Source organism: Ambystoma mexicanum, chromosome 11, assembly GCF_040938575.1.
Source record: "Ambystoma mexicanum isolate Mex_15411 chromosome 11, UKY_AmexF1_1, whole genome shotgun sequence".
Lineage (NCBI taxonomy): Eukaryota > Metazoa > Chordata > Amphibia > Caudata > Ambystomatidae > Ambystoma > Ambystoma mexicanum.
The window spans coordinates 39103294-39130504 of NC_090934.1; the positions used below are offsets into that span (position 1 = coordinate 39103294).

Consider the following 27211-nt stretch of genomic DNA (forward strand, 5'->3'; position numbering starts at 1 on the left):
TTCCCTCCTGAGACGGTCTGCTATTTTATCTTGCTCACTTGTGAGCAAGATCTAGTCTTTCTCCTCATGTGTTTCTGGGCTGTACTTTCTCCAGCCTTGAACTCTACACATATAGGGTGCTTGCCCTTCCTCCCAGGGTTTTAGTACCCAGTGTCTGTTGGCTCCCCCCCCCCCTAGTTTGATAAAATCTCTTTTATGCATGGGGCACAAACCCTGTAAACTACTTTCTTTGATGCCACCCCGACTGCAGGACTGGAACAAATCTCTTTCTTAAAATGACACCAGTCTTCCGACCAGGTTGTTTGTTATTTGCTTTCTCTGGTTTTTATAGTTCCACTCATTCCATTTTATATTTTCTTGTCTTGCGAAGTGGGCTCCTCTCCCTAACCTCACAGGGGTTGGGGGTGTGGGGGGATATGCCCCTTGGGCAGAAGAGATGAACACTTGCGATCCATCTCACTCACTAAACTATTGAGTGGAAAGAGACATTTCCAATCTATTCTTTTTATTACAAAAGGGATATGCTAGAGATGCATGTGAGCTCAGATTTTGGTAAATCTTCATGTTAAAACATTTACCAGCATCTGTTTAGGGATTACTCTGGATGTCCTGTGGAGCAATTCTGTTGCACTTCCGCGATGCAGACTTAATGGTACACTAATCAGCTGCTCTACAGGAAGTAGCGGACAGCTACATTGTTTGCAGGGGTTTTACCCCCCCTTTCTGAACTGCTGGTGGTATGAACCGCTTGGACACATGAAGGAAGGGGCTCAGAGATTTAAGGACCGCCAAGGCAGAACATTAACTACTCTTGTTCCGGCCGAACCATATAATAAAACAGGAAGCTACAACTAGATATGCGCAGAGTGATAGCAGTCCTGAGCATATGTGGCAAAGGTGAAGCGAATTTAAAAAACAAAAATGTAATGTATGTGTGCACAAAATCTATGCATACTTGTTCCAAGCACACTTTTTGATCCACATTTCACACACATATATGAAAATGCTGGGGGCAAACTGACGCCTCCAGGAATTGTATTTTGTATTCATGCATTGAACCTTTATTCCATGTACTTTACACACAGGTGAGGGATTGTGCAGGGCGCATTCCCTTAGCTCTAGGCATGCATTGCATACAAACTGAAGTCCTGGAACTAGAGTGGTCCTTACGAATGCTGCAGCACGTTGGAGCACAGCGACGGGTCCACCTTCTGCCAGCAGCCCAGGTGAGCTGCAGCCTTGTGCAGGAGGTCGCAGTAGCGGGCTGGAAGGAGGTGCTGCATTAGGATCACAGATGTGCTGACAGACACCAGGAGAAATAGCTCACACGACCATCTTTTGTCGTAATATTGCGTGTTCTGAAGGATGGAAAGAGAAGTCACAGCAGTAAAAGACAATGGATTCGTTTTTCACCTGAAAGGATACATCGAGCTTAGACATAGGAAAGGCATAAATAGCGCCAAAAAACTTCCGAAGCTGGAGCTGCAGAGTGTTTTGAAATTGTGGCCCAGTACCATGTGAAAATGTGCACAATGTGCAACTCTAAATGATGCATGGTTTGCATAGGTTCGACAGGATATTTACAGTAAGAACAATTGAAGTTTGTGCCGTATGGAGGTTTTTGCTTTCAATTTACTAACATAGAATCTTCTTTGCAAAAGATAATTAGGCGCAAACCGGAAAGGCACTGTGCGCCAGTCAAAGGCAGGTCCTTGAACTGCCTCGTTTGGGTATTTGCAGAAGGTAAATGGACACAGGTTTCTGCTCATCAGAGGGCAGCAAGTCCAGCACTGCTCAGCTGTTCAGCAATGTTCATTGAGGGCCAGGCACCAAAGACTTACCTTTAGAAACCAGATGGGCACGAAGGCCACATAGTATGCGCTGAGCATGGCACTCAGCAGCACCTCCTTCATGCGCCAGTTGAAGTCCACCTTCAGGTACTCCACCTCATTGCGGATGAGGTCAGGCGAAAGGCAGCAGGCATGCGTGGGCATAGCCTCTGCGCCATAGATTTGCCGGGTATGTTGCCGCCAGGTCTCCAGCAAAACAGTCAAGTAGTCTTTGCCCCGGCTGGTGCTCACTTCTGTGTCTCTGGGGCCGATGGTGGAGACGTGCGAGAAGAGACTGGACTTCTTCAGATCACAGTTCAGCTGCAGGAAAGGTATGTACATGCCAAAGCTGCAGAGAGGCAAAGAGGAAACAGGCTCAGAGATAGCAGTGCATTCATAATGCCCTCACACGTCATACATGCTCTACACCACACCTACACGGCTCATAGGGCGCAATCTATACTGATCCTCGGCACGTGCCAGTCATTCGTACATACAGGTCGGCTCATTCATTCATACCCACAAGGTGCCAGTCCTAGTGCAGGCATTCAGGTGCTCTTGCATATCGCATACCTTAGGACTCTCAAGTCAACTGTAGGGACCCTGCATTTGCTCCCATTATGCTTTGTCTCACCCTCCATATTCACGCTTGCTCGTCACACCTGCAAGCAGCTACATGGAACTACATGTGAAGGCAGGAAAACATGCTTATAAACCAGAGTCCTCACTGAGACTAGATCCAAGAATAGCGCTGACCAGGGCAGATGAAGGACCCCACCCCATCCCGATCAATGAACAGTGTCGCTGTTTCATGGCTCAATCCTTTGGAAATACTTAAGCACCTTAAACAGAGAAATTTTATTCTAGGGCGTTTCCTGCTTAGCCCCTAAACAGATTGGGGGAGGGAAGGACCACTCACCGCTGGTCATCCCCGGTACTGGTACTCACGGGTAACAAAGGAAGAGGAGGTTCAGAAACGAGTAGGTCCTGAAGAGGTGAATGACGGAGCGGCACAGGCTCCAGCCTGTCCCAGTCAGTATGGCAAATCGAGTCACTACGAGAAACACTGAATGTGGCAACGAGACTTTCCCACTCTGAGAAGCCTGGGTGTAGAGAGAAAAAGGAGAGTGGCAAGAATAGGAGGTTGCGGAGGGAGTGTAAAATCAGGAACAGAGCAGTAGATAGAAAAAGGAGAGAGGAGGAGGAGGAGGACCGAGGGGGGACACGTGAAGGAAGAAACAGGGAAGGAAAAGGAGGCAGGCAGGAATTTTAAAAAAAGAGGGCAAGGGATGTAGGCACAGGGGAAACAGGCACAAAGGTTGAAAGAAAGGGGCAAATGAAGAGGGGGAAGCAAACGAAGAAAGGCGAGCAGAGTAGGGATGGGAAGGGAAGGGATAAGAAGAGTGACAGAGGAGAAGCAAGAAACAGGGGCAAGGTGCAAAAGAGGACAGGGGAGGGATAGAACAGAAGATAATGAGAAGTGGGAGAAGGAAGAAGGTGAAGGCAGAGGAAAGGTGGAGGGCACACAATGGAGACAAGACAGACGTCGGGTGGGTAGGAGGGCAGGAGGCAGGGAAGGAAGCAGGAAGATAATCAGTATGAATTTCAACAAATTGAGAATTAAAGCACATGCTTAACATGGACACAATGGTGCCTCACAAAGTAGAACATCCTGAAGGCACAATGGCAATGTGAAATGCCTTGGCAGTCACTCATGATCCCAAGACGAGCCAACTCAGTCAACGCGACAATGCATCAACAAAGCATTCTGAACAATTCATACCTTAGAAAGGCCAGTTTAAGTTCCGGTGAATCTTACAGCCACACACCCTACACATGAGAATGCAAACCCGATATATATATCTATACACACACATCCCCCCCCCCCCCCCCCACTGGAGTGGCACACCATTACCTCCTTCACAATGGCCCCAATCAACCGCCGCGCCAGCACAATGGTGGTCAAAGTCAGCACGTTAAAGTCAATCAGGTGGAAATTCTGGGGAAAAAACAGAATGAACACACAATAAGAGATCCCACTGAGGGATAGAAGGGAACGATGGGAGGGACACGGGATGGCAAGAAGACTGTAAAAAGAGGGGTGTTGGGCATGAATGACTCGTGGTGATGCAGGAGCAGAGGGACAAAAGGCAGAAGGGTGATAAAGCAGTCCACCAGGGGAATGTAAAATAAATAAAATAAAATAAAAAAAATAAATAAAGGCTACAACACTCTTGGTATCCATTATTCAGTACAGGTCTGAAGGACCCTACAGGGATGTGTGTTTGTGGCGGATGGTGCCTACATCATACGATATAGGTGATGAAGGTACCAGGGGAGATGCATTCCAGGAGACTAAAGCCAGGTGTTGACCCCTGCGGGAGAGGGGCCAGGTGTAGCCCCAGATGGAAATCTGAAGAGGAATCTATATCAGAAGGGTAAGGAATGTACCTCCCACAATGGCGAGGGAGTGTGTGCAAGCCAAGAGGCCAGGAATTTACCACAATGATGAGAGTCTATTTATGCCATTAGAAAGAGCGTAGGTATGTAACACAATGGCAAAATAGCATGTTGATGCCATAAGGGTGAGGTCGGCAGATACATAGAGGAACTAGACCTCACACTGGTGAGAAGGCGTACATGTAGGATCAGAGTGGAGCACATACTAGTAGGATCAGGGCAGATACAAACCAACAAGGCAAGGAGGTAAAAAGGGTTGGGATGATGTGAAGGAGCCAACAGAAGGATCAGGGGGTGGGTCAGGCTCATGTGAAGACAGCCTGCTCTGCAGTGACTCTGGAAGCGTCTGATGTTATCAGTTGTTCTTAGTAACGTCACATTTTATATCTGGAGTATCACAGCTTTTCTCCGTTTCTTTGCAAAACCCTAGTCACTCTCAATGGGTCCATGAACTGCACGGATCCTTCTTAACGCAAGCACCTATTCCCCAGTCCAGACTTCCTCTGCCCACAGCAGCAAAGCAGTTCCATCCCCAGGCTATAACAGCACACTAAATAATTTTTTGGACAAAAAGTAATGTAGGGGCTCGTTACCACTGCTACCCAATCAGAACCTATATCTAAAACTGCCCCTGCGCCCATCAATGGTTCACACAGGTACTGCCTATCTGCTCCTATATTTAACTATATGAAATGACAGCCATTCGTGGTCTTCAAGTTGGTGTATCCTACTTAAAGTAAATGCCATACATACATTTATCGCAAATACTATGCTTGCAGCAAAAATGGCCAATTATCATCTGGTGGAATTGACAAGTGGCGCCTCTAGTAAACACATGTTCCAATTGGGCATAATAGGAGGTGCTGGTTTGCCACCCAACCATGTGTCACCACTGTCAGGGTTAGGCAGGATGGTGGGCACCCACTAGGTTCATGTGTAAGTGCAGAGTGTGGGGTTCACCTGGCAGAGATTTGTGGGGAAACTATCAAAGCAGTGTGTTGTGATGGGTGCTGGTACCTGGAGAGATGGTAAATAGAATAGCTGCCAATCTGTAGAAGATGGCCGAGTTCTCGGATGCAGACTGTTTAAAGAATAATAAGGGACGCTCAATGTGGACGATTAGGGTTAGTAAAGTAAGCATCATTCACAGAAATGTGAGACACAGCAGGCTGCGCGCCGTCGCAGAAGCTTACATGCACGAGTAGACACCTACTAGCGAAGTGTGGGACGGTGGGTGCGATGGCGGGTACCACCACACCGTCTTGTAGATGTTGATATAATGGACGAAAAGGGCAATAAGGTGACAGAAGAAAAGCTGCAGTTCAAACAGGAGGCTCCTCTCGAGCGGCAGCTCCGGGATCTTAGAGTGTCGCAGCGGCAGCACGGTCTGAGCAGCCAAAGGAGGGCTGGAGAGGCCGGTCCCGGGGCCGCTCCTACAAGAGAACAAGAAAACACATGGGATGCAGATGGAGGACTGACTCGGTCCCGCACTTCAGATTGCAGGGCTGGGGCACGCTGCGGTCATGGCTTAGGTTAGACAAGGGTCAAAAAGGATCAAGGCATACATACACCCTGAACAGGAGCAGCACAAATCCCAGGTGCACTTAAAAAGAGGGACACACGCACACGCGCGCGCACGCACGCACGCACGACCATGGATTCCTATTTCAGGAAATGGGAGACGCAAAGTCATCAAGGAGGCCACAAAGTGAGATTGCAAAGCCCACAGCACACGCAACCTTCTGGTATATATATATATATATATATATATGGCACTAACAGCAGGAGGAGGCACTGGTCAATTGGATAGAAGAGTCAGGTGTGGAGAAACCAGGTAGTTACGAACAGAAGTGGAAGAGTAGTTAGATGGAGAGACCCCGCTTAGATGAAAGGGGAGACGTAGGGCGAATAGAGGGACATGGTGCAAAGGTCAGAGCGGGAGCATTTAATGAAGAGAGGGGCATGATGAAGTGCAAGAGACAGCATCTGATAAGCAGAGAAACGTGAAAGAGAAGCTGGAGAGGTTGCTGTACTCCCCGTAAGCAGAGAGCACGAAGGGGGTTTAAAGATGTGTTTAAAAATTAATGAAATTGGAATTTAAAACAAGAAAAAAAGAAATGGCCTTTAAGTGCATATGCAGTAGGATGAGGACTAGGCCACACAATTCTTTTCTTTTATCACTTTCAGATGTGTCAAAACTAAGCAGGTCAACGAAGCATACCCTGAAAACAGCAGAGAGCCTGGGACCAGAGGGCCAAATACGGAGTCAGAGCGCATGCCTCGGCTTCCTACAGGGACACAGAGGACACCCCGTCCTACTTTAGCAAGGATAGAGGCTCACCTTGTACGTGACCGCACTCCAGTGACGGAGGACGTGTTGGAGTGCCCAGAGCCGCCAGCAGCTCCGGCTTCACAGAGAGGATTGCGACAATACGACGTCCTGTTAGGCCCCCGGCGTCCACCTGCCATAACAACACGGTGTGCAGGTGCGGGCCAGGTATGCCTCCACCCTTGAATTCACCCTACAGAGAAAGGGAGAGCTGGTCACTTAACCGAGTGGATCCAGGCCCTGAAAAAGAAAATCTTGTAGGCTGTATTGATTATTCTGGCATCCTCCTGCTGAGGAAGGTCCAACACAAGTGGAACTGCAAAATTAGGCGGCCAGGGAAATGACGACAAAACAAAGACCTCCTTCAATGCATTACGCTATCAGCGCTGTAAGTACAGTCTACAGATACAGACGTTATGGACCTCCTCAGACTCAATCTATGGGCTCTAGGATATGGCCCAAGCACAGTCCCCGGGGGCACGAATGCAGATTCTGGAATTTCAGATTCAGTGGTTAACACTACATAAACTACCAAAACAAACATGCTCTTCATTGGATTCTACTCTGCTAATATATACAACACGCACACAAGCACACAAGCCCACCTGAGCTGAACAACTTCCAACCCATGACTGAACTTTGACTTGCCAAATTAGTTAGGATAAGCAACAAAGTGGACTCGCCATTGAAACGTAACGTTCCCCACCCCTCCCCCCAACCCGGCCGAGGAATCCAAGTGGATCTCTCCGATAAGAAAACCTGTCAAATCACTCCTGGAAACCAATGACCTCATCATTAGTAAAAAGGAGTCCTACCACAAGACACCGCATTTCTTACTCGTCAACCGTCACAAGCCCATAGCTAGTACCATGTACCTTGTCCAGCAACCCCCATCAACAGTCCTCCCATCTCCAACACACCATTCCTGGCGAGCTAGATAGACCATCAAATCCTGCAGCATGGTCAGTTCAACAACATCCTGGAGCCTTGAAGGGGGCAGAATCGGCACCCCTTTCCATATGGGACCGCCTAAAGGCCAACATGGACACCGTCACCTCAGCCCGCATACACCTAGATATCTCCACAGCATGCAACACAGTGAACAAACCACCACTAATCAAAACGGGCCAAGCAGCAGGACTGTGCAGAACTGTACACAGCGAACAGACACCATGATGTTATCCCATATATCCTGCATTCAACGCATTACCCCAGGAGTATTGCAAGAGTCAATCCTGTCAACCATCTTCAACATGTACATGGGCCCACTAACAAACTTCATCAAAAGACGGGGCCTCACTACGCAGAGGATACACATCTTCAAGCTCACAACGACACAGACCTCACAAGATGCCTCATTCAAGGGAACTCCTAGAAGACCAGAAACCAACTCAAAATTAACCCCAAAAAACAAATCACTAGCTGCCCTGCTAACAATCATCTAAACTACTAATACATGGTGTAGGGATTGCAACCTTTGGTTCTCCAAATGTTATGAACAAGCCCCATCGGTGCCAGCTAGCATGTCAATGGTGATGGATCATGGGAATTGTAGAGCAAAAGACCTGGAGCTGTTCAACTTGCTGACCCCTGGCCTACAGAAAATAGCACTTGCCCCCAAAACATTGAAAGTGCTCCAGAATGAAGGCATTCTGATGGACATTAGACCAACTCCTGGCACCAAAGTCTGCACCATGTTAAAGAAGTGTTTTTATCAGATGGATAATACCCATCCTCGCCAGGACACTCACAGAATATACCAGACTGACGGAAAACCTACAGACGGAGCTTTAGGGTCCCGAATGCAGCCGCAAGAATGCTCCCAAGACTCAACTGGAGAGACCACAACACACCAGCCTTATAAACGCCCCACTGGCTAACTGTCAAGGACAGACGACAACTCAAAAGACTTTGTATCATGCTCCATGCTCGGCTGTGGAACATATCCAAGGGAAACTCACCGCATACCACCCAAGGGAACGAATACTATCAAGTGGGGCTGTGCTAACAATCCAACGATGCATCAGAAAACATGAACATATCCCTTCAAACATACAATGTCTCTATCCTACAAAGGGACTTCACACAATCCACAATCATTTTAGGGCCCGTTTGGTGCCCTGTTAGAGGGATGCATCTGTGTTTTACTGTCATTTTCTGGAGATGTATTAATCTTGACTGCTATGAGAGGGCACAGTTTGAGGCCCTGTCCCTTGTTCGGTTCTGCTTTTTTCCTCTCTTCACCCATTGCATAGCAATTAGTTGAGGCTTAAGCACTCCTAGGGCAGTGGCAAAGGGGGTCTCCCGTCAGCCTGGGCTTTGGGCCCCCGCCCTTTCCATAGTCCCACCACCGTTTGTGCAGAGAAAACTCATCATTCAGGTAAGGTGGTGAATCAATGCCTAAGGTTTCCCCCACACCCCTAGAACATAGCTGGTCTGAACCTGCTCTCTTTGTGCCGCTGTATGCATCTGTATGTACACCAGTGAGTGTTTGGAAACCCGATTTACATTATGCTAGCCACACATGTGTAATGCTAATTACACTGCAGCTCACATCAGGCGCACACACTGGTCATCTGGCTCAGTGTAAACATACCACAACTGTTGAGCTTGGAATATCGGCCTCTGAACGACCGGCAATAAGTTGTATAGAAACATTGCGTTAGCTAACACAACAGCTAACACAACAATCTTTAAATCAGTACAGCTAATTATACTGCTGACCCCATAACATATAACTAGATTGTTTGTCTGACCTATTTGTGTTAAACCGCATGGCTAGCAAATATCTAGAATTAATCTTTGTTTTAACATCCACTACATCTGTAATAGCCAACTATACTGCTACCCTATAAAGCCAAATTGACACTCTTTGCTTGAAGTTCCGACCACCATCTTGTTGTGTTTAGACTGGCAAAGTATTCAGGGTGAATCTGCTAGCAACCAATAAATCTCCATAGCTCATCACACCGATGATCCCATAACCCATAGCTAGACTGACAGTGGATTGCTTGCAACTCTAGCTAAAAAATGGTTTCACTTGTATTTAGCCTGCATGGCTAGCAATTGTCTAGACTAAATACATCTGCACAGCCAACTATTGCCACATGCATAGACATCCAAACAACTCGACTTCTCAACATACCGATCATTGCATACCCAGCACATAACTGAATTTCACGCTTTGTAATTGCCTGCATAGCAAGCACATGACCACATAGACTCTGTTAGGGGTGCCACTTTGAAACATTATGCTGGTCTCACACTTCAGGCTTTCTATACAATAACCATGCATATCCATCATAGAAGTGAATTCTATTTAACCCCTGCTGCGTAATGGACTCACAGTTTGGCCTGCTACTTAGTACATCACAGGACTGATTCGACTGTATTGATAAAAGGCATCCATAACAACTTAATATGAATACATGGACACCTAGCGCTGCGCCAGATTTGATTAATTGTACTCATCTGTGTACCAAAATCATTAGTACATGGGTCTTTTTCTCTGGGCATACCCAAGTGGTTACAAGATCTCGGATTGTTTCCAGTTAGGCCGTATGGGACAACGGGGCCGTTATATAAATTAACCAGGTACATTTGTTCCCCTTTTGGTGTACATGCCACCAGGAATTGGAGTTAATCCAGGCATGCCGGGCTGGTGACAATTTCCCAATCCAGGATGATGTCCATCAGGGCTAACAGACCCCAAAATATTCACAGACACCACGCTTGGCAGGATCTTCAAAATAACCATCGACCACGACAGACCACGAAAAGAAATGCACCTCCACTCTCTACTAGAAAGACTAGAAGCAACCACGTCTACCATACTCCCAAACGGACCACAAAAACAATGCACGCAAAACTTCACCATATTCACAACTGCATTTTTCCAGGCCTGGACTGCATTGCCCCTAAAAAACCTTGCAAGAAAACAGAACAAATCTGGAGAAAGAAACCTCTACACGCTACCAAATTCGCCTAGCATCAACAGTTACGCATTTACATCGCTGAAGCACTCAAAGCAACGAAAGCACATTACTTCAAAAGCATCGATTTGTCACATCACAGCGAACAGGAAATGTATAAGATCAGTTAATTCAAAAACCCTACAGCTTGTAACGCAACTCCTGTCACCACACAAGACGTCCGTGACCAGATTGCTACATATTTCAAACAAAAGATCCTAGACATCCAGGATCAGCTTGACAATAAAGGAGGCTCGCGCACACACACGCCTCCGAGATCCCATCAATACCTCCCACTACCTCCTCTCCATTGTCTATCCATCTCTGTCTGCAGAGGACCTACAAGCTACCATTGACTAATGCAACCCATCAGGATCTGCTGAGGGTCCATGCCCCCCCCCCTAATCAATCATGAAATCTCCAGACTTCAGCCCATCTTCCCATCCTCCTCGACTCCATCAGCACCAGAAGAGTGTCAGCTTAGTTGAATCTACATACATCAGAATGTTGCTCAAAAAGACCAGTGCAGACCCTTGTGACCGAGCCAGCTATGACCCCCCCCCCCCCATCTCCAACATGCTTTTCATAGGGAAACATTTATGTATCACCAACTCCGGGAATTCATCGAACAAACCAACCTCTGAATGAGGCACAGCACGGTTTTGGACCATCTAGGAGTACAGAGGCAGCGCTTTGCTCCATCTGGGAGGCACTTAAAAACAAGGCAGATGAAAACTCAGAGTGCACTCATCCTTCTAGACATCTCAGCAGCTTTTGACACCATCAGTCATGAGATCCTCCTAAAAAGACGGGAAGATATTGCTATAAATAATCAGCTCTAAACTGGACCACCTCCTTCCTCATGGTTAGAAGTGAAAACACGATCATGGGCCCCTACAATTCCAAGCTTTGTCCACTTACCTGCAGAGCACCCCAACGATCCACTCTCACCTCTACTTTCCAACATATAAATTACATGCCCACTTGATATCAATAAATCAGGAGTCTCCTGCTACAACTGTGAAGAACACAAATGTACACACTTGTGACCCACTCATCACCATATGCATAGGTGGATGCACTGATGACAGCAAACAGACAAAGTCAACACAGCAAAACCAGAGCGGATGCTCTATAATCCTACAGGTTTTAACTCCACCACAATCCCGTGGCTTGACAAGATGGGAACTTGCCCAAACCAGTCAACCATGGTAAGACATCTTGACATGAAAAGGGAAAAACACTCTCACTATTGATCCACGGGTCAAAGCCATAAAGTCAGAAGCGGTCTATCCCTGCTGCGCACGCTACATTGCATCTTACCACCATTCACCCACAGGGCCATGGCCATCATTTCTCTAATACTATCCAAACTAGACTATGCAAACAGCCTGTATCTCGGATTGCCAAATTATTACTATTTCTTTTAAGTCTCTCTTTAGTTTGTAACACTTTGACACAAATAACAATGCACCAGTAAATCAAAAACACAATTAAAAAACAATACACATCCTTTACATTATAATTCAGACACATCCAATACATTTCAATCTGTTCCCACCCATACAAAACAAACAGCTATAAATAAAACATTTTCTGCCAACACAACATGAATCGGTTTTGGGAAACGCGCAAGTGTAAGAGGCAATGAAGGATCTTGCCCCCGGGCCCCAAACAATTTGTTCCAAAACCAAATGGAATCCAAATTTGAGTTGAGTCACAAATCTTCCAAAACGTTTAATTCTAAGGTATGAGAGCTCAGAATATGACATAGCCCAGTGTCTCAAGGACTCTATAGTCCTTTCACTGCAACATCTACAAGACCATTCCTCTATTCGCCTGCCTCCGATTCTGCCTCATCCATATCCATCAAGCGTACAAGTGATCCCCTGTAGATTGAAACATAAGTGCATAAACACTGCACGATATTTAGGGTCAGGAAATGTCCTGAAATATTCCGGCACGGTTTGGTAGGGCCAATACTGGTTTGCCACCTCAGAATGAGATTTATATTTACGCAGCAGATCTTGGTCACCACTCCATTGATCCAATTTTGTTTTTTGGTAAACATTGCGAGGGCTCTCGAAAAAGCTGCTATTTTCTATTCCCACGCTGTCAAAGATCAGGTCACACGCCCAACAAAAATCTTGTAAGGGACCAAAAGCCCCTGTATCAAGGACTCTCTTTAGGTCCTCAAACAAGGATCCCATGCGGGAGGGACCAAAATCTTTCCATAAATCATCAGCTTGCCAATCTGCACCACCTACCGCCACAAATCTAGCCCCAATTCATGCCGAATCAGCACAATCATTAGTAATTTTAGCAATTCCTTCCAGAATGGACTTTCTAAACTCTCGATCAACTCCCATCCAGATTCATAAACTCTAGCCCATGTAATAAAGATAGTAAAACCTTGCAGTTATTATAATCGGGATAAGGGTGTAGCTGCAGTATTACATTGGGCAAGTAATTTGGCTTGTAATTTACTAAACTTTCCCCTTCTCTCAATTAAGAATCCAAAATATTTAATTTTAACAACTTATAGTTTCTTATTTCCGAGAAACCATGGGTCAGCCTGCCTCAGTCTTAGATTAGAAAAGTAATTATCACCGTTTTACTGGCGTTTAGGACTAGATTGTTCTCCCACAAGTAGAGTGCCAAAGCATTTCTTGACAAGAGTGTCCTATCAAATAACAGGATATCATCTGCAAAGAGCAATATGGGGATTTTCAATTGGCCCAATCTGGGTGGGTGGTCTGCAAAAGTCTCAAGGCTCTCGGCCAGATATACATTTAAAAGACTGAGTGCGAGAACGCATCCCTGTCTGAGACCAATATTCGTACGACGGGAAAGCCCAATTTACCATAATTGTCCAAGCATACCTGGAAGTTAGTGGAGGAAATGCCATTAATAATTGCAACAAACCACCCAGCATGCCCCATCCATGGAGTTTATTCCACAAGTGTGTCCTATTTACATTGGCGAAAGCACTAGCCAAATAGACGCTAGCAATATACCCGGGTGAGGAATCCTGCTCTTGTGTCTTTGTCTTCAGCAACTGGATCAAAAAGCCATTCAACATAGTCCTGCTATTTTTTACAAAGCCCATTAGGTATTTAATAGGCTTACCTATACCATTAGCACAGGAGGAAAGATCTTTTAATAACAAATCGGTGAATAGCTACGAGGGGAGTCAAACATTGTTATTGATCTATAGTTACCCGGATATCTTGCATCCTTTTGTTTTTAAAATAACAGGATCGAGTAGGATTTTCTCCAAGAGGAGGGTATTTTACACAATGGAGAACCCCAGACATAAAACAGTTGCCCCAAATTGGCTATCCAACATACATCAAATTTGGCACACAATCCAGGCCTGCGGCTTTAGACCCTGTAGATCTAGTAATTAACAAGAAAACAAAAAAAATGTAGCCGTTCCAATTAAAATCCCATCTCTGCAACTATTTCACAAAATTACAAGGCGTTATCTCTGATGTGCAGAATTTGCCCTTCATGTAGTCATTCCATACCCCCTCAGAGACTACATGATCTAGCGCTTCCGCACTCCTTACCTTCCTCCCATCCAACGGATTGATAGCTTTTCCAAAAATCAGCGATGTTAAATTTACTGACATATCTCAACATTTCTTGTGCCGCGTCATTATCTAGCTTATGCCTGTAGAACTTCAACCAGTCCCTATATTCCAGTTCTAATTTCGTGATTGCTTTCTCAGCATTAACCCTATTCTTGGTGTATTACCAAAAGCAAAGACTTCCTTAATTTGCATGGTTTACCCTGTACTACTGATCAAGCCAGTTTCTGCTTCAAAATCCGTTATGCGAGAGGCCACCAGGGGGCGCACAGGCAATGGCAGCCTGAAACTCGCGCTCCGCCAACAGCCAGGTCGAACTGGGAATTGAGACCCTCCCCCCCTCCTGTCCCCCCCCCAAAACCCCCCAGCTGAGAACGAAGGAGCCGACACGGGCAGTTAACCCCCGGGGCCCCCACCGAGAAAAACAGTGGCTTCGGTAGCCCCCCCCGAAGGCTGAGATCCAGAGCTGCGGCCTTGGCGGCAAAACCGCCTCCGGAGAGTTGGGCGGGGGAGGAGCCGTAGGCCGCCTAATCCAGAGGCCTACCTCCGCGCCGTGACTGGAGCCCCACGCGAGAGGCCAGAGGAACAGCAAAGCTGTCTCCCGCCGCTGACTGTGCTCAACACCTGCAGGCACGGCGACAACCCTCTTTTGCGGCCCCCGATCGGGCAGGGTGAACCGCTGAGGACCCGTGGAGGAGGGGTCCCTCCCACCTTTCCCCGGCCCCAGCGACCAATCACCACAGGCGGAGTGCGCAGAGGACCCCCGAAGACCCCCGCTCTGGGTGTGAGGCCGAGTTATCAGTGGACCCACCAGGTGACTCTGTAGCCCCCCCGCAGGAGCGAGGCACACTTAACGGTAAGCTGGGCAAACGGATGGGCTGGCAGAGGAAGCTACAAAAATACTGTTACCAAGAATCCAGGCCCCGAGCTCTCAGCTCGCCCCACTACAGTGCAATGGCCCAGTCTGAAGCCTCGGCGGAGGCAATGGAAAGGGGCTTTGCCTCCATTTTACAGGAGATAAGAGACATGCGCTCGGACTTTGCCCAAAATTTCGATAAAAATGGGTCAAAGAATAGACAAAGTGGAGGATAGGCTCCTTCAGGTGGAATCTAGCCAGTCATCCTCAGCAACTCTGGAGGTGGAGATGGACATGAGGTTATCCGCCCTTGAAAGACAGGAGGAGGAGAGGTCGAGACAAATGGACGACTTTGAAAACAGGGAACGGAGAAACAACCTCAGATTCTTTGGGGTTCCTGAGGCAGAGGAGGAGACGGAGCGAGAGGCCACTCGTGTGGTGCGAGACATTATAGCCCTCCTCTTCGAAGAGGAGATGACCACCAAACTCATATTTGACCGGGTGCACATGGCGGGAGGACGGGCGGGTGGACCTCGATCGATTCTGGTCCGGTTCCACTACTACGCCGACAAGACTCGGGTGCTGGAGGCCGCCAGAAAAGCTCAACTCCCAGGTCTCCATCTTCCAGGACCTCTCCGCATATACGTTAGCAAAGCGCAGGATGTGCCGCCCCCTCACACACCTCTTAAAAGAGAAGGGGGTACGATACAGATGGGGCTACCCCTTCTCTCTAACCTTCGAATACCTGGGCCAGCGGACGACGTTGACCACCAAAGAGGATATCAAAGGGGCCATCCAGGACTACGTGACAGACCCGGCCCCTCGGAGGGGGCCAACGGGACCCGACCTGGGTAGGGCGAAAGGCCAGGTCCCATCGAGTGAAAGGAGGAAGAAATCCGGCCCAAGCAAATTCAGGAAGATGAACACTCCCTCCCCGGCAAAGGAGGGAGAAAGGAATGACTCCGAGGGATGAGCACAGGGTAGCCCGGCCGAGTTTGGCACGGGAGCTTGGACCATGGGGACGTGAAATGGGGCATGACCACCTGGCGGTCTGGAAATGAGAAACTGCAGTCTAAGTAGCGCCCTGAATCCCCGGGTAATGCAAGTAAGGTGGGGCCGACCAGGGGGACGAAGGGAGGGGGGGCTCAAGAAAATAGGTGCTTGTGAAAAGATTGCCTGGCCGTAGAAGGCGGGCTGGTGGTCTGGCCAAAATGCCAGAAATGGCGGAACTATCTGGCTGGCCGACGGGGTGGGGGGGGGGGTGTGTGGAAGAGTACGAATCAGTGGGGGTTTGTTTGTTGGGGAAAGGGTCTAGGGAGCAGTTGGGGGAAGGCCCCGAAAGTGTCCAAAAGATGAAACAAGGGGAGCAAGAAGGGAGCAATGATGCAATGGCAGTGGCTAATAGAGAGGAAAACACAGATCATGGTTGATGTCCGTCCGGCCCTGGGTGTGGGCACCCTCAACGTGCGGGGGCTGAACACCCCCACGAAGAGATTTCTGGTCCATAGGGAGTTCAGGAGGGCGAATCTTGACCTGCTCTTTCTGCAGGAGACACACTGGGCAAAAGGAAAAGAGCCCAGAATGCGAGGGGGCAGAATTGGAGAAGTCTTTCATGCCTCCCACAAGACCAAAAAAAGAGGGGTGGCCATATTGGTGGCAAGGGATACAGTCTTTGAAAAGGAGGCCATCCAGAGAGACCCCGAGGGTCAGTACTTGATGGTGCGGGGTTCCTTGCAGGGGTCCCCCTTGACACTAGCAGTAGTGTATTGTCCTAACGAAGGCTAGGCCCAATTCTGGGAGGAGGTAGGGGACAAATTGAGACTGTTCGTTCAGGGCCCACTGGTGGTGGGGGGAGACTTCAACATGGTCCTAGACCCAGCTATTGTTAGAAGACGGGTTGGCCCCCAGCACCTCAGACACACAGATGAGGTCATGGCGCAACACTTCCAAAGGGTCAACAGAGAGCTAGGACTGTCGGATACGATCCCATCTCCCAGGGTGGGGACCCCCCCCCCCCCTTCTCCTACCACTCAACTATCCATAACTCATTCTCGAGAATAGACCACATCTTGGTAGACGAGGTCCTCACCACATATGTAGCGGGCTACCGGAAAGACCCAGTCCCCTGGTCGGACCACGACATAGTCCGAATCACCTTAGCGTTGGGCTGAGGTGAAGAATGTAGGGGGCGCTGGAGATGCAATGATGCCCTGTTAAGAGACGAGGTACTGGCCCAGGAAATTCGACTCTATAACAGAGTTTTTTGAGTTTAACGACAATGGGGAGGTGGCCATGCACACACTTTGGGACGCCTTTAAGGCAACCCTATGGGGAGTCCTCATAAAAATAGGCTCCATGAAGAAGGAGAGGGAAGCTCAGGAGAAAGCCCTGCGGGGTAAAATAGCCTGCCTCCAGCCGGGGGGCTCCCCAGACCAAGCTGTAGAGCAGGACCGGGTGGCTGCACTGGAGGACTACAGGCTTCAACTGAAAGATCTGCTCCTACACAAAACCGAGAGGAGCCTCTTAATGATGAAACATAAATACTACGAGAAAGGGGACAAAGCTGATTAAATCCTAGCCTGGAAGCTAAGGGAAGTCCAGAGAAGTAGAAGGGTGAGGGATACCCAGGGGCATCTCGGCCACGACTCCTCCCACATAGGAGAGGCCTTTCGCCAATACTACAGAACCCTCTACTCCTCGGAGTACGAGGGGGACGACTCCCAAATAGAGGATTTCCTAAACTCCATACAAATCCCATCCCTCTCGCGGGAGATGGCAGAGGGGTTAGAGTGCCCGGTGACAGAGGATGAGATTGATAAGGTGATAGGCGGGATGAAGGTGGGAACCTCCCCTGGGGATGACGGCTTCTCTGTCTATTTCTATAAAAGATTCCGCTCCACCCTGGCCCCGTTCTTGGCAAGAGTCTTCAATGCTGTTCTGGTAGACGGCATCCTCCCCGAGTCCATGATGGGGGCCATAATAGCAGTCCTGCCCAAGGAGGGGAGGGACCCTGCGGAATGCTCCTCGTACCGCCCCATATATCTGTTAAATATTGGCGTTAAGATTCTGGCCAAGGTGGTGGGGAGGCGGATGGAGGGAATTATGCGAAAGCTAATCCATGGTGACCAAGTGGGCTTTATTAGGGGAAGGCAAGGGCCGGACAATATTCGCAAGACAATAGACCTCCTCCACTTTGCCCAGAGGTCGGGGCTAAACGCGAGTGTCCTCTCCCTGGACTCGGAGAAGGCCGTTGACAGGGTCGAGTGGCGATACATGGGGCTCCTCCTCCAGAGGATGGGCTTCGGACCCCACATTATGAGCTGGGTATCCGCCCTCTACAGGGCACCCACGGCAAGGGTACAGGTGAATGGCAGCCTGTCTGAACCATTTCCCCTCTCCTGAGGGACAAGGCAGGGCTGCCCTCTCTCCCCCCCCCGATATACGCCCTCACGTTAGAGGCTTTGGCAATAGCAATTAGAGCTCATCCGGACATCAAGGGGATCAGAAGGGGGGGACGTGGAGTTCAAACTGTCCCTGTTTGCAGATGACATCCTGGCATACCTGATGGATCACTCCCCCCCCTCCCCCTTCCTGGCGTTGGTAGCCACGTTTGGTCGCTTCTCAGGCTTGAAGATAAATGCCGCTAAATCTGTCTTGCTCCCTATGAGGACAACAGACCCGGGGCTCGACCCTCTAGACTGGTTTCATGGGATCAAAGTAGAGAAGGCCGCTGTACGGTATCTGGGTGTTCTCCTCACCAGAGACATATCGAAATTGAGCACCGCAGACTATGACCCCATGATGGCAAAGATTAAGTCAGATTTGAGGAGATGGGACAAGATGACCCTATTGTGGTATGGCCGAATGACTTCAGTAAAAATGAATATTTTACCACGGCTTCTCTACCCTTTCACGGCTCTCCCAACCAACATCTCCGCTCAGACTTTTGGAGAGCTACAAAAAGGGGTCCAAGACTTTGTGTGGCAGGGGAAAACCCTGAGAATAAGGAGGACCACTCTGTCTTTGCCTAGGGAGGAGGGGGGGGGATTTGGGCTCCCGGATTTTTACCTCTACTTTTGTGCCGCCCAACTACACGTCCTTCTGGAGCATATGAAAGAGGGAATGGGAATGTATTGGACATACCTGGAATGCATGGACCCCCATCCCCTGAAGGTACGAGACCTCTTGTGGAACCCTCGCGGGTCGATCCCTCAACACTTAAGGTCCCACCCGACCCTGGGAGTCCTCTGGGACATCTGGAGAGAGGGCCCCCGGAACGCTCACCTCACCACCTGGCCGTCTCCGATGACCTCTCTCTGGGGCCACCCCCTTAGATTGGGAAGCAGGGGGTTCCGGCACTCTCAGGAATGGTCGGACAAGGAAATGGAATGGGCGGGGCAGCTGTTCAGAGAAGGGGAATTCCTAACATAGGAGGACCTCAGGGAGGCTCTCGGAAGAGACTCGCTGTCCATCTTCGAATACCTCCGCCTGAAGGGCATCCTCTGCAACCCGTCATGGGGCCCGAACTTGAGGAGAAAGTTGACCCCCTTCGAAAAACTCCTCGATATGGTGACCTCAAGGAAAGGGGCGGTGTCCAACATGTACAAGATCTTAAACACCTTTGACCTTCAAGGCAGAAGAAACTTTCGTACATTTTGGAACAACCTAGCAGGTGAGGAGATCTCAGAGGACGCCTGGGCCAGAATCTTCAAAATAGCATTTCATGGAAATTTGTTCACCTCGGACATGGAGCACAACTTTAAGGTGATACAGGGGTGGCACAGGGACCCCGTGAGGTTGTCGAGGATGTTCACGGGGGTCCTGACTAGGTTGTGGACAGCCGGGCACCAGAGGACACATGTGGTGGCTCTGCCCGAAAATTCAGGACTACTGGGGCTCAGTGCGGGATTGGATGGCAGAGGTAATAGAAGAGCGTTTGCCACTGAATCCTTTAACAATGTTGTTGGGTCTCCCCCCAGAGGAAACAGAGCTATATTGATACCCTAGGATGTGGGAAACCATGCTGAGGGCGGGCAGAGTGGCCCTTGCCCAGAAGTGGAAAAGCCCCGAGCCCCCCTCCAAAGAAGACTGGCAGCTAAAAGTGAAAAACATGTTCTTGATGGACAAACTAACTGCGATGGTGAACAAAGAAAGCAGCACGTTCCTCACAAACTGGTATGGTGTTCAGCAGTCTTGGGGCTGGGACGTTCATTGACATGGACGTCAGGCCTCTGGCCTGAACGAGCCATGACGGACCCCGAAAGGTGAGACTACGTGCCAGGGAGCCCACGACCCAGGGAAAAGCGGCATCTGACCGTCAAATGAAAGACCACAACTCGCATCACCTCCACGGTATAGACGATGGACTGACCATTGACATTCTCCCAAGGCAAATATAGGTTTTTGGACACAAGGGGGAAGGCAGGGGGTTGGGGTGTTTCTATTGGGTTCCTGAATGTGTTTGTTATTTATAAAAATGCTAATAAAAACTAAAGTTTCAAACAAAAGAAAATCTGTTATGCTTTATCCTACATGGCTCATTTCTCAAAAGCTCAGGCAAATCTTCAGGTAATTATGGATAGCTCCCTCAATAGTTGCCTTTCTCAACTCTTCGAACAGGTAGACATTCAATTTGGATACCACTGACCTGGAGCAACTTACTCTATTTCTAGTAGAGTTTGTTTGGAGGTACAAGCTATAAGCAACAACTGCCCGATACACATGAAATCCAATTTGGGCCGAAAGATAGGCATGATCACTGACTGCGTTATTGTCAAACTTCTCACACTCCTATCCTGATTCTCTGATTCCGATACATAGATATAGTCTATAGTAGATTTACAAAGACCTTTACTCAATGTCGGTTTTCCCAGAGTAGTCGCCAGGGTTGTTCCTGTTTAAGTTATGGAGACTCCAAATGTGCATAAGGCTTGCCCATTTCCCTCCCCTAGCCAAAGCTGGGAAGGCCCGATTGCCCATCATGTCCCGAGTTGGGTGGTTCTTTTGGGTGACCCTTGCTTGCACCCAGTTACACTCATCTGATTGATCCACCACTACACAGTGGAGGTCCCCCATTAGAATCACCCCGGAGAATCCACCACTACAACATCAGACAAATCATTAATAGATTCAAATAGACGTCATCATCTGTTCTGTAGGGGTTGCAGGAAACGTTAATCACTACTAGCTCCAATGGACACCAACCTTCCTTCTTGGCCATCTGAGTCAACTACAGGAAGGTCCTTAGAACGGATATTTAAACATTCAATAAATGGACAAAAAGAATTTCGAATTGCAAACAAGATTACACTGCTAAGGCAACCCAACAACCCACTGGAGGCCTCCTTTCGGAGAGTGGTGTATGCCACAAGTCTGAGGGGATTAGTCTAACCACATATCTTGCAGGGCCACAAGATCATAGCTTGGGAGAAAAGGTGCAACCCCTGTAGGATTAAAAAAAAAAAACTATTGGCACCACCACTATTCCAGGGCAAAAGTCTAAGAGATGACAAATCGGCTCCTAAATCGAACTAGAGGAAGCCTCATGGGAGGGAGCAGGGGCTAAGGCAGCCAAGACCAATCCTCGGAACCACCATTAAACATTTGCTGGCCCAATCCCATTTGCACCCTTCTTTAATCATTCCTTCCCAGTGTAAATAAAATTGTTACCCTCAATTGGGCCACATCAGTCACAACATCGCTCCCTCCCACAATCAGCGGCACCCTCCTTAATGTAATATCATAGTGGAGAATTTCCAGGCCAAGGTGCTTAAGAGAACCAGCTTCCTTTAATAACAGATTTTATACAGTTTTGTTTTTAATATGTAATAAGACAACAGCTGTCTGATCTCTCCAGACAAATTCAACCCGATCAATGTCACCAGAAAAAACAACCTCAAAGCAAATATTTCACCAAACAATTCCAAAACAAATGATAAATTTAGCACCCACTCAGACTTCGTACCCAATTAAGTACGTAGGCCCAAAACAGAGTATTTCTGATCTTTGGCACCTTCTACAGCGGGCAGGACCCCAAATTAAGTACCAGATGCATTCATAATTAATGCCGGGCTAGTCTTCTCACAAACTTTAGGATTTCCGTCTTTCCTGGACCCACATGAACATACATTTTTCAAGGACCCATGACTCTCCGACACAAGGCTAAGGAGTGGTCTGGTGCCTTCAAAGCATCTGGAGGGCACACTGTCCCCCCGCCCCCCACTCCCTAAACCAACATTAGCATCTTTACTTACTATTGACCCCTTCATGGATGGGGCTTCCACCTCCTCCAGATCAACGAAATCAGGACCTTAGGTCACCATCTAAGATCCACGCATCTCCCACCATTTCCCTTTAAGGAACTTTGCGATATTTCCACTCTAGAGGGGCGACCATGTGATACGAAAACACTTTTACCCAAATAGGGTGACTCAGAGGGCTGGGCACTTACCCCTCTTGCCACTCCAACATACTCTGGGCAACCTGAAAGCGACACCCCATGCTGTCCTTCTTCCACAACGCGTCCTTCGACTTCCCTGATCGCCTCAACTATATCACTTGAACCGGTCTTTGCAACTGGATCAAATAGGATACATATTAGATGATCTGTCCGTAGTGGTGTTCTTTTTTTTGTCACTCTTCTTTTTAGGCATGGACTTAGAAACCAACTACATCACAGTAGCAGTGGAATCCTCCAAAGGCTCTTGGGCGGCTTAGGGGATAAGATCCAAGATGCTAATCGAGGCCTGAGCATTTATATCCTCGAAGATCGTAGTTGAGCCAACAGCCTTCAGATCCCCTCCTGGAAGAACCATTTTGTTCACAACCTCTGGGTTTAATTTCCCCAAAATCCTTTTGGAATGGCACCTTTTCTTTGCCTTTGAAGCCCCCTTCCTTCTTTTTTCCAGGCACTTTTACAGGTTAATTCTTGGCCTAGACCTTCGTAACGTCCTACATCCACTTCTTCCAATAGGCACTCCAGGACTACCTCAAAGGGGCATGGATTGATCTAGCAACTATGTGCAGGAGTGTCATTACAGGCAAGTGGGAGTGACGAATTTCACAATCCCACCGATTGCCTCCTGCACGATAATACTGTGTTGACCTCCATCTGGTAAAACAGGCTTATGAGCTGTTACACACTGAACCTCTAGCACTTGTGTGCTAAAAACATCTTCTTAATTTGAACTATAGAGCAGGACATCGATTTGACATCATCCCGAAGAATATTGTACAATCTTACCGATGTTTGTAGAGTAAAATGTATAGCTAGATCTAAAGTATACAGAGCAGAGAAACCAATTAGGAAACTGTACAGGGCTATGTTATGGCCAGCAACGGTACGCACCAAGGGGTGAAGACCATTTGCCCATACGCAAGGTCTATCTGATTCTTTAATAGTTATAATGGTTGAATCCACTAGATAGTCTGCAAAGGATGTAAAGATTGGGGAAGCCTGAAAGACATGCCGAGATCTGCCTAGCGGCAGGACTGTCACTTTCCAAGCTACGACACCTCAAGAAAGGAGTTTTCAATGTCTGCAAGGGGACGACTATTACCGCTCTCGATGTCCATGGCTGCTAACATGACAGTGTTGCATAAGGCACCCGTATACTGTTCGAAATGGTGCCCCTAGACGAGTAATGCATTTACTTCCAGCTCCCCACTTGACAAAAGCCCAGCAACGGCACATTTGGGGGAAACAGGAGATGGATGTACACACATTATTTCCTAGGGTGTCATCGAACATTTGGCCCATGATTATGGGACAACTCTTGGTTCTGCTTCTCAGAAAGTATCTGTGTATGTGAATGACATCAACCATACCCGGCACAATTATGGATTACTCATGGAATAGCAATTCAATGTAGTTTACATCGGGCTTACCGTATAAGAGGTAAAACGGCAGCAGGATTTTGCTAAGTTTGGCTGAAAATATCAATGACTTAGTATTAATCAGTGAGAGCACCTTCCGGCTCCACTGCTTGAACACCAGTAGTTCATCCACTCCTCGAAAACGTCGACATCAGCTCAACTGCCACAAAGGGGCCTAGCGAGTCTGCTTGATGCCGTTCAGCATCCGCGGACAAGAACCAAGATATTTTAATAAAGGTCCTGTCCTTCATTTTAAAAAGGACCGTAATAACTTCAGCAAAGGTGGTGTAACAGTTGGCGGTGCCCGTTTCACCTTTATGATTGGCATCATGGCTGGTTGGTGTGTGGGGCTTCTCATCCCTATACAACTGCAGAGCAATATTCATTTTTTCGCTCACCTACAATGATCTTCTCATTTTGGAAATTAGTGAAACCTTAGTGGCACCAACATCAATATGACAAAGGCAACCTATGCCACACTGAAATATCTCTGTTAGGATGGTGCAACACAATCACGTGCATGTGTCAGTCACCAGTGTTGGCCGGAGGAGCAGCACATTTTCTCTCTCGTTCACTACATGTATATTTAAATTGAATCTTTAGATCATCTCGTCCAATAGTGGTGCCACGTACTGTCCAACATGAAAGTGGCCTAGCACAACACAATGTCTGCTTGTGTGCTAAAACCCTTCAATCAGTGACCCACCCAAGCTCTGTGCAGAACCTGTACATGTTTTCTAAGTGTGCTCGGGTGGATGAAAAGAGGTGGTCCTTTCTGGTACTCACGAAACAGGACAGCAGATGAAATAATCAAAAACTGTCCACAGCAGTGAGGTGTACAGAAAGCATCAAGTTAACAGCAGGCGTGATCCAGGCCAGGGGTCTTCAATCTTTGGCTCAGCAGATGTTTTGGACTATGACACTCTTTAGCCCTAGCCAGCACATTCAACTGTGAAGAATCATAGGAGGTGGAGTCCAATACATCCGGACGGCCACAGGCTGCAGATCCCAGACCAGGGCTCAACGCTCACTAGTTAGGTTCTCACAGTAAATCCAGTTGCAGTTATCCTGCAAAGTAGAACGCTATGTACACATATCAGCCAGCACCAACTCCCAAACAGCAACATGTAGTAAGATTCCCTTCCACCCAGTGTTTCCATGCAGGGCTGTGACCCACCTCGCCCCCAAAAGATCCAACCTCTCATCTGCTCAGACCCTGCAGGGTTCAACTGTTCCCCGATTCCCTGCAAGGTAGTCTTTCCGAACATACCCATCAGTCCCAATAATGCTCCTATCTTCAGTACTCCCTGGCAATTCTCCACTTCAAGCACCCACCCCTATTCCTTGCAGAAGTGCCTCTCAAAGTCTCCCCCCCGCCCCCCAAATGCCTCCAGGAATCACCCTTAAATCAGTACATGCAAACTCCCCCTCCTCCACTACATGCAGGAGCCCTCTTGTTCCTGTGTATATAAGACATCCACTTCATAGACCCTTACAGATTTTGTCTGGCCTTTCTCAGTGTACGTGGAGGTCTCCTTCTCTGGGAGTACATGCAGATCTTCCAAGCATATAGTGCTGTGTATGCTCCATTTAATCCTACACGCGCAGTTCCGCTCTGTTCTGCAGGGCTCCCGCGACCCCTGCACATTTCCATTCCCCCCTCAGTACAGGTTAGACTATCCTTGCAGGGCTCCATTGCTCCACCCCCACTCAATATATGCAAGACTCCTGCTGCCTTCAGTTGTTGCAGAGGTCCTTCAAATGCACGGCAGGCTCTAGTCTTCCAGATCTTGTAGGACGCCCTGACCATACGCTCCTTCCATGCAGAGTACACAGTCCTCTCCCTCAGTCCAAGTAGAGATCAACCCTACTCCCTCAGAACAACTCCCATCTTCGACTCAATGCTGGGATCCTCTACCATAGCCCGAGCCCCTGAGCCCCTGCCAAGACATCAGCAGCTCCCTGCCTGCCCAATCGCCACATTGAAGACTCCTCTCCAACAGTTCACCCGAGGCGCCACTGCTCTTCCATCCGTTCCTGAAGAACACAATCAGTACATTGAAAAGGGAAACTCCCCCCAGCCCCCTCCAAAGAGCTCAGACAATATATTGAACATTCCCCTCCTGAGGTCCATGCAGCGCTGCCTCAATATCATGGAACACTCCCAGCAGAGCTACCTTAATACATGGAGCACTACCATTCTACAGTCCATGCAGGGGCTCCCCTGCCCTCTACCATCAATTCCTAGGTCCATGGAAATCTACCTCAACTCCTGGAACGCTCCCCTTTAGCAATACATGAAGGGATCGCTTGCCCTCTCTCATCAGTCCCTGCAGGCCTCCCCAATGCATGCAACACCCACCCCACCTGTGGTCCATGTATGGTCACCACTGGCCCATCATCTCCCTCAATATCCAATATCTTGGAACACACCCCTTTAGCAGCCCATGAAGTGCTCCCCATGCCCTCTCCCATCAGTCCCTGCAGAGCTCCTCCAATGCAGGTTTCGAAATTGAGGGTACATATTTAGCTACTGAGCCTGTTTATCTTGACACCAACATCTACTAGGAGCTACTTTTAGCTCCTCCAGACCAGCCGATACCAAAGAAACCTTTGTGAATGTAACTATATGCCTTTCAGACAATCTATAAATAAACATTAGGACACATCTATGACACAATGCCTAAGAGGTACTAAATAATGGACACAATTACATGTATGCATCTTATGGGGTGGGGGGGGGGGGGAGGGTGAAGATTGCGGGCCACCATGTACTAGCGCCTCGTTCCCCAGTGGTAGTTCTTTGTCACTGAATAATGCTAGATACCCAGGAGCTGCATTTAGCTCATTGAACATCCTACCTTAATTTCGAGGTGTGCATTACATGAAACACTCCCCTTCTGCAGTCCATGCATGGCCCCTTGTCAAATCCCCCCAATCAATCCCTGCATTTCTCCCTCAATACATTGGAACACCCTCCTTTAGAGGTCCATGCACGGCAGCCCTTACTCCATTCCACAGTCCATGCAGACCTCCAAGACATGTAAGCGTACTAATACAGATGGTCATTCCACTTTTGCTTAGTTGCACTTGTGCTGAATGACCCCTAATGTGGCATGGGTAAAGCTTGAAACTATATTGGGACAAAGCAGAAGCCAGAGGCCTAAACAAAGCATGTACCCCCTGGGTGAAAATCCTTTGCCATGCCAGTCAAAATCAAGAACCCAGCACCCTTACAATCAATACATTTACATGCTGAGTGCACCAATATGTGCCAGTATTCACATATAGTAATGCAC

General features: G+C 48.2%; 1 protein-coding gene across 3 annotated transcripts in view; it reads right to left on the reverse strand.

Moving 5' to 3' along the window:
- The window catches only part of TMEM39B (transmembrane protein 39B), a 90781-nt gene that overhangs the window by 47836 nt on the left and 15734 nt on the right, over positions 1–27211 (reverse strand). The window contains exons 2-7 of one of the 3 annotated variants that reach the window (XM_069622492.1): positions 6631–6811; positions 5503–5722; positions 3745–3828; positions 2778–2932; positions 1842–2178; positions 1171–1358 (exon numbers count right to left, since the gene is read on the reverse strand). In XM_069622492.1, coding sequence (XP_069478593.1) covers positions 1171–1358; positions 1842–2178; positions 2778–2932; positions 3745–3828; positions 5503–5722; positions 6631–6758 — 1112 coding nt within the window. In that variant the 5' untranslated portion in view covers positions 6759–6811. Of the gene's footprint in view, positions 1–1170; positions 1359–1841; positions 2179–2777; positions 2933–3744; positions 3829–5502; positions 5723–6630; positions 6812–27211 lie in introns of those variants that run through there. The other 2 variants (XM_069622494.1, XM_069622493.1) reach the window with 2 other exon arrangements.